General features: G+C 47.5%; 1 protein-coding gene across 1 annotated transcript in view; it reads right to left on the bottom strand.

The window, feature by feature from the left end:
* Nucleotides 1–214: 214 nt before the first annotated feature.
* tiparp (TCDD-inducible poly(ADP-ribose) polymerase) overlaps nucleotides 215–8,171 on the bottom strand; it is a gene marked incomplete in the record, with an annotated part of 12,991 nt that continues 5,034 nt past the window's right edge. Inside the window, 3 exon segments of the mRNA XM_029773789.1 lie at nucleotides 215–1,186; nucleotides 2,902–3,159; nucleotides 7,117–7,398. Of these exon segments, the coding sequence (XP_029629649.1) occupies nucleotides 997–1,186; nucleotides 2,902–3,159; nucleotides 7,117–7,398 (730 nt within the window).

Raw genomic sequence — 8,171 nt, forward strand, 5'->3', positions numbered from 1 at the left:
CCTGCCAGACAGGCTCAGAATCTTGATGGGGTAGCTGACCGCGTCAGCGCTACTTTAGTCTCTGACTGCGTTTATCTTTCTGTCTTGGCTGCAATAAGGATACTTACAGTCGGTCCATAAAACAGGACCAGTGTTTGCTGAGGCTGTAGAAAGAGTGTACTCAACTGCCAATGAAATATAAAACTTGGCAATAAAATCAGCCTGGACAGCGCTATGATTTTCTCTTTTAGATTATTTATTTACTCAATGTTACATTAACTAACATAAATAAACATTTTTATGAACAAAAGGCACACAGTTCAAATATAAACAAGAAGAACGTACGTACAGCTTATCTCACCAAATATGTCTGCCCTCTGAGAGAAAGAGGTCTTAGAGAGAGATGGGGGTCATGTTTTAAACAGAAATGTTATGTGGTCACTCCAGCACTGAGTCTCAGTGACTCTGTCCACTGTTCAGTCCCGATGGGGATCCAAAATGGCAGACGCCAAGGCAATTATTCATTCACACAGCATTGGGTCCAAATTAAACTGTCCACTGTTCAGACCCAAAATGGCAGACGCTAATGTCTATTCTCACAGCATTGTGTCCGAATTAAACTGTTCAGACCCAAAATGGTGTAGGGAGGAACCAATAGGTCTCAGATGTTGACAGTACTGGTTAACTATTCATACTGATGATGCAGTATGAGGTAGCTCTGGTTTGGTTCTGTCTGGTCTGTTCTCAGCCACAGTACTGGGTTTGGTTCTGTCTGGTCTGTTCTCAGCCACAGTACTGGGTTTGTTTCGGTCTGGTCTGTTCTCAGCCACAGGATTGGGTTTGGTTCTGTCTGGTCTGTTCTCAGCCACAGTACTGGGTTTGTTTCGGTCTGGTCTGTTCTCAGCCACAGTACTGGGTTTGGTTCGGTCTGGTCTGTTCTCAGCCACAGTACTGGGTTTGGTTCGGTCTGGTCTGTTCTCAGCCACAGTACTGGGTTTGGTTCGGTCTGCTCTCGTGTCAGATAGCCACGGTACTGGGAACCTCTTCGTACTGGATGATAAAGTAGGGGTAGCTCTGGTCGTCGTTAAAGATAACATAGATCTGGGGGTCCACCCAGTTGTCTACACACGAGTCGTACAGGTCACTGGAGGGGTCGCGGGGGCTGAGTGGGGGCGGCCGCCGCATAGAGGGGTTCCCCACTGTAAACCTGGAGACACAGAGGAGAGAGGAACAACGTCAAGTTCTGCTAGTGCTCACCACATGGAACTATCACGGAGGACTCACCAGGGGTGGTCGACTGAAGTCAGGAAGTGTTTTCTTCAACCACATTGCTGTGTGATGCGTTTCTGTGCTGTGTGATGTGTTTCTGTGCTGTGTGATGCGTTTCTGTGCTGTGTGATGCGTTTCTGTGCTGTGTGATGTGTTTCTGTGCTGTGTGATGCGTTTCTGTGCTGTGTGATGTGTTTCTGTGCTGTGTGATGCGTTTCTGTGCTGTGTGATGTGCTGTGTGATGTGTTTCTGTGCTGTGTGATGTGTTTCTGTGATGTGTTTCTGTGCTGTGTGATGTGTTTCTGTGCTGTGTTTCTGTGCTGTGTGATGCTATAAATCATAGTAATCCCCATAAAGACTACTAACCTGTCAGTGAGGACATAGTAATCCCCATAAAGACTACTAACCTACCAGTGAGGACATAGTAATCCCCATAAAGACTACTAACCTACCAGTGAGGACATAGTAATCCCCATAAAGACTACTAACCTGCCAGTGAGGACATAGTAATCCCCATAAAGACTACTAACCTGCCAGTGAGGACATAGTAATCCCCATAAAGACTACTAACCTGCCAGTGAGGACATAGTAATCCCCATAAAGGCTACTAACCTGCCAGTGAGGACATAGTAATCCCCATAAAGACTACTAACCTGCCAGTGAGGACATAGTAATCCCCATAAAGACTACTAACCTGCCAGTGAGGACATAGTAATCCCCATAAGACTACTAACCTGCCAGTGAGGACATAGTAATCCCCATAAAGACTACTAACCTGCCAGTGAGGACATAGTAATCCCCATAAAGACTACTAACCTGTCAGTGAGGACATAGTAATCCCCATAAAGACTACTAACCTGTCAGTGAGGACATAGTAATCCCCATAAAGACTACTAACCTGCCAGTGAGGACATAGTAATCCCCATAAAGACTACTAACCTGTCAGTGAGGACATAGTAATCCCCATAAAGACTACTAACCTACCAGTGAGGACATAGTAATCCCCATAAAGACTACTAACCTGCCAGTGAGGACATAGTAATCCCCATAAAGACTACTAACCTGCCAGTGAGGACATAGTAATCCCCATAAAGACTACTAACCTGCCAGTGAGGACATAGTAATCCCCATAAAGACTACTAACCTGCCAGTGAGGACATAGTAATCCCCATAAAGACTACTAACCTGCCAGTGAGGACATAGTAATCCCCATAAAGACTACTAACCTGCCAGTGAGGACATAGTAATCCCCATAAAGACTACTAACCTGCCAGTGAGGACATAGTAATCCCCATAAAGACTACTAACCTGCCAGTGAGGACATAGTAATCCCCATAAAGACTACTAACCTGCCAGTGAGGACATAAAGACTACTAACCTGTCAGTGAGGACATAGTAATCCCCATAAAGACTACTAACCTGCCAGTGAGGACATAGTAATCCCCATAAAGACTACTAACCTGCCAGTGAGGACATAGTAATCCCCATAAAGACTACTAACCTGTCAGTGAGGACATAGTAATCCCCATAAAGACTACTAACCTGCCAGTGAGGACATAAAGACTACTAACCTGTCAGTGAGGACATAGTAATCCCCATAAAGACTACTAACCTGCCAGTGAGGACATAGTAATCCCCATAAAGACTACTAACCTGCCAGTGAGGACTTTGGCCAGGAACATGGAGTGGATCCCTTTAGGAGAGCGCTTGGAGAAGTTATGGGAGTAGACGGCCTTGCGGGCGAAGTAGGAGCCTTGTCCGAACATGGTGGCGTGTTTGCCACTGACACGCGGGTCAAAGTTGTGTTTGCAGATGCCCTCCACCACCTCAGTGGAGGTGCCGTGGAACAGGTGACGCTCGCTCAGCATCCTGTCCATCTCCGAGAGACGACGAGACATGTACTCCTTCTTCCTGTCAGGGGGAGAGGAGGGGTAGTTATTAATGATGTCTTCAGTCTGGTGATTGTGTGTGTGTGTGTTATTAGTGTTGTCTTTAGTGATTGAATGTTTCACCAGATACAGTGAAACAGCTTTAACTCTACAGTCTAGTCTATTTGATTCACTGATTCTACCAAGTAGGACAAACACACACACACATACACATACACACATACACACACACACACACAGAGCACCACCCCCCTGACTCATCCTCTCTCTGCTCTATTCCCTTCTGCCGTATCTATGGCAATGGGCTGTATAAAAAAAAAATCAAGGACCCACTTCCTGTGCTTCTGAATCCCGGTTCTCACGGTCTCACCTTCACTAGTGGGTTACACTAATTTGAGAGCCCAGCTGTGTGTTCACACACACACACACACACACACACACACACACACACACACACTGAACACAAACACAACTTGGCTCTCACCATTCGTACAGCACAAAGCACCCACATCATTCAGTCATATTGAAACACAACACTAACCACAACAACACCAATGACCTCTTTGGCCCCAATTGAAAGCATTCTGGTGCATTCTGGCATCAGAGCCGTTTAGCCTGGAACAGACCCCTTCCAGGGCATTAATATTCAGGGCCATAGCAGAGAGACATCAGTCTTTCCCCTAGGTCTGGTCTAAAGTAGGACCAGACAGTCTTTCCTCTAGGTCTGGTCTAAAGTAGGACCAGACAGTCTTTCCTCTAGGTCTGGTCTAAAGTAGGACCAGACATCCGTCTTTCCCCCAGGTCTGGTCTAAAGTAAGACCAGACAGTCTTTCCTCTAGGTCTGGTCTAAAGTAGGACCAGACAGTCTTTCCCCCAGGTCTGGTCTAAAGTAGGACCAGACAGTCTTTCCTCTAGGTCTGGTCTAAAGTAGGACCAGACAGTCTTTCCTCTAGGTCTGGTCTAAAGTAGGACCAGACAGTCTTTCCTCTAGGTCTGGTCTAAAGTAGGACCAGACAGTCTTTCCCCCAGGTCTGGTCTAAAGTAGGACCAGACAGTCCTTTCCTCTAGGTCTGGTCTAAAGTAGGACCAGACAGTCTTTCCTCTAGGTCTGGTCTAAAGTAGGACCAGACAGTCTTTCCTCTAGGTCTGGTCTAAAGTAGGACCAGACAGTCTTTCCCCCAGGTCTGGTCTAAAGTAGGACCAGACAGTCTTTCCTCTAGGTCTGGTCTAAAGTAGGACCAGACAGTCTTTCCTCTAGGTCTGGTCTAAAGTAGGACCAGACAGTCTTTCCTCTAGGTCTGGTCTAAAGTAGGACCAGACATCCGTCTTTCCCCCAGGTCTGGTCTAAAGTAGGACCAGACATCCGTCTTTCCCCCAGGTCCGGTCTAAAGTAGGACCAGACAGTCTTTCCCCTAGGTCTGGTCTAAAGTAGGCCCAGACAGTCTTTCCTCTAGGTCTGGTCTAAAGTAGGACCAGACAGTCTTTCCTCTAGGTCTGGTCTAAAGTAGGACCAGACATCCGTCTTTCCCCCAGGTCTGGTCTAAAGTAGGACCAGACATCCGTCTTTCCCCCAGGTCCGGTCTAAAGTAGGACCAGACAGTCTTTCCCCTAGGTCTGGTCTAAAGTAGGCCCAGACAGTCTTTCCTCTAGGTCTGGTCTAAAGTAGGACCAGACAGTCTTTCCTCTAGGTCTGGTCTAAAGTAGGACCAGACAGTCTTTCCTCTAGGTCCGGTCTAAAGTAGGACCAGACAGTCTTTCCCCCAGGTCTGGTCTAAAGTAGGACCAGACATCCGTCTTTCCCCTAGGTCTGGTCTAAAGTAGGACCAGACAGTCTTTCCTCTAGGTCCGGTCTAAAGTAGGACCAGACATCCGTCTTTCCCCCAGGTCTGGTCTAAAGTAGGACCAGACATCCGTCTTTCCCCCAGGTCTGGTCTAAAGTAGGACCAGACAGTCTTTCCTCTAGGTCTGGTCTAAAGTAGGACTAAACAGTCTTTCCTCTAGGTCTGGTCTAAAGTAGAACCAGATATAAGTCTTTCCCCCAGGTCTGGTCTAAAGTAGGACCAGACATCAGTCTTTCCCCCAGGTCTGGTCTAAAGTAGGACCAGACATCCGTCTTTCCCCCAGGTCTGGTCTAAAGTAGGACCAGACAGTCTTTCTCCCAGGTCTGGTCTAAAGTAGGACCAGACAGTCTTTTCTCTAGGTCTGGTCTAAAGTAGGACCAGACAGTCTTTCCTCTAGGTCTGGTCTAAAGTAGGACCAGACAGTCTTTCCCCTAGGTCTGGTCTAAAGTAGGACCAGACAGTCTTTCCTCTAGGTCTGGTCTAAAGTAGAACCAGACAGTCTTTCCCCTAGGTCTGGTCTAAAGTAGGACCAGACAGTCTTTCTCCCAGGTCTGGTCTAAAGTAGGACCAGACATCAGTCTTTCCCCTAGGTCTGGTCTAAAGTAGGACCAGACATCAGTCTTTCCCCTAGGTCTGGTCTAAAGTAGGACCAGACATCAGTCTTTCCCCTAGGTCTGGTCTAAAGTAGGACCAGACATCAGTCTTTCCCCTAGGTCTGGTCTAAAGTAGGACCAGACAGTCTTTCCTCTAGGTCTGGTCTAAAGTAGGACCAGACAGTCTTTCCCCCAGGTCTGGTCTAAAGTAGGACCAGACATCAGTCTTTCCCCCAGGTCTGGTCTAAAGTAGGACCAGACAGTCTTTCCCCCAGGTCTGGTCTGAAGTAGGACCAGACAGTCTTTCCTCTAGGTCTGGTCTAAAGTAGGACCAGACAGTCTTTCCTCTAGGTCTGGTCTAAAGTAGGACCAGACAGTCTTTCCTCTAGGTCTGGTCTAAAGTAGAACCAGACAATCTTTCTCCCAGGTCTGGTCTAAAGTAGGACAAGGCAGTCTTTTCCCCAGGTCTGGTCTAAAGTAGGACCAGACAGTCTTTCCTCTAGGTCTGGTCTAAAGTAGGACCAGACAGTCTTTCCCCCAGGTCTGGTCTAAAGTAATCCCAGACATCAGTCTTTCCTCTAGGTCTGGTCTAAAGTGGGACCAGACAGTCTTTCCTCTAGGTCTGGTCTAAAGTAGGACCAGACAGTCTTTCTCCTAGGTCTGGTCTAAAGTAGGACCAGACATCAGTCTTTCCTCTAGGTCTGGTCTAAAGTAGGACCAGACAGTCTTTCCTCTAGGTCTGGTCTAAAGTAGGACCAGACAGTCTTTCCTCTAGGTCTGGTCTAAAGTAGGACCAGACAGTCTTTCCCCCAGGTCTGGTCTAAAGTAGGACCAGACATCAGTCTTTCCCCCAGGTCTGGTCTAAAGTAGGACCAGACATCCATCTTTCCCCCAGGTCTGGTCTAAAGTAGGACCAGACAGTCTTTCCTCTAGGTCTGGTCTAAAGTAGGACCAGACAGTCTTTCCCCCAGGTGTGGTCTAAAGTAGGACCAGACAGTCTTTCCCCCAGGTCTGGTCTAAAGTAGGACCAGACAGTCTTTCCTCTAGGTCTGGTCTAATGTAGGACCAGACAGTCTTCCCCCCAGGTCTGGTCTAAAGTAGGACCAGACAGTCTTTCCCCCAGGTCTGGTCTAAAGTAGGACCAGACAGTCTTTCCCCCAGGTCTGGTCTAAAGTAGGACCAGACAGTCTTTCCTCTAGGTCTGGTCTAAAGTAGGACCAGACAGTCTTTCCTCTAGGTCTGGTCTAAAGTAGGACCAGACATCCATCTTTCTCCTAGGTCTGGTCTAAAGTAGGACCAGACAGTCTTTCTCCTAGGTCTGGTCTAAAGTAGGACCAGACAGTCTTTCCCCCAGGTCTGGTCTAAAGTAGGACCAGTGTAGCAGCCAAGGCTCACCAGCCATCTATCTACAGGAACACAAGAGCCCTGATTCAGACATTCATAACAAACTAACTGCTAATAAGTGTGTAGCTACTAACTCAACCATCTCCTTACCTCCACCAGGACCCAGGTGAATTTCTGTGTAATAACGGTACGATAACTCACCTCTTGTATTTCTCCCAGAGGAAAGGGTTCTGAACACGGAGTATCTTCAGGATGCGGAACTTGGTTTCGGACACCGTCTTGTGGAAGAGGGTGTAGACGGTCCGATAGCTCCGGTCGTCACGGGATACTGGAACCTGCAGGAAGTCCTGGCTGGTCGTCATGGGTAACCATGTTTCTGGGAATACGCTGGGAGGGTTGGTGTAGGTGGGAGAGAGAGGGAGAGAAACAGACAGATCCAGAGTGGAGGAGGAGACGGGGAAAGAGGAGAGGCCACCAAGAGTCCTGGAAAAGAGAAGAATGGGAGGGAGGGGAGAGACAGATTTTTACAACATATCTGGGAATATTTTAGAATTATAAACCACATCCGGAACAATCCAACAATATTTTATTTCATTAGAAGCTACGCTAATGCTGAATAACCAATAAAACTGAAGCTCCACCACGTCCTGCATTATAACCAACATGATCCCTGTCACCCACGATGTCCTAGTTTCTGTCACCCACGATGATGTTATAGTTCCTGTCACCCACGATGATGACATAGTTCCTGTCACCCACGATGATGTCCTAGTTCCTGTCACCCACGTTGATGTCATAGTTTCTGTCACCCACGATGATGTCATAGTTCCTGTCACCCACGATGATGTCATAGTGCTAGAAGCAGAGCGATACTCTACTACAGCAGCAGCCAAGGAGAAGACTATGAGATTCACAGAAATGAGGAGCTGACACAGGATGAGAAAAACACAAAGCATGAGCATATCAGGAGGCTGTCAGATGGCCCGTCTGTCATTTCAGTCACTAACAGTAGGATCACTGGCATGTTCTCTCTGGCTCAGACTCCACGTCTTAATGGTATTCGCCTCATCTCCGCGTCTCTGTGTGTGATTGTCTGCTTCACAGTGACAGTTTATCTTTTGCTCTCCCTCCCTCTCTCTCCCCTGACAGTCTCATCTTTCATCTCAGTTCTGTCTTGCTTCGTTTGAGTGTCACGCTGAAATCTGTCTCCACAATCAGGTGCTTTATTCTCCCATGTCTTGTGAGAAGATCACAGA

This window comes from Salmo trutta, chromosome 13 (genome assembly GCF_901001165.1).
Source record: "Salmo trutta chromosome 13, fSalTru1.1, whole genome shotgun sequence".
Classification (NCBI taxonomy): domain Eukaryota; kingdom Metazoa; phylum Chordata; class Actinopteri; order Salmoniformes; family Salmonidae; genus Salmo; species Salmo trutta.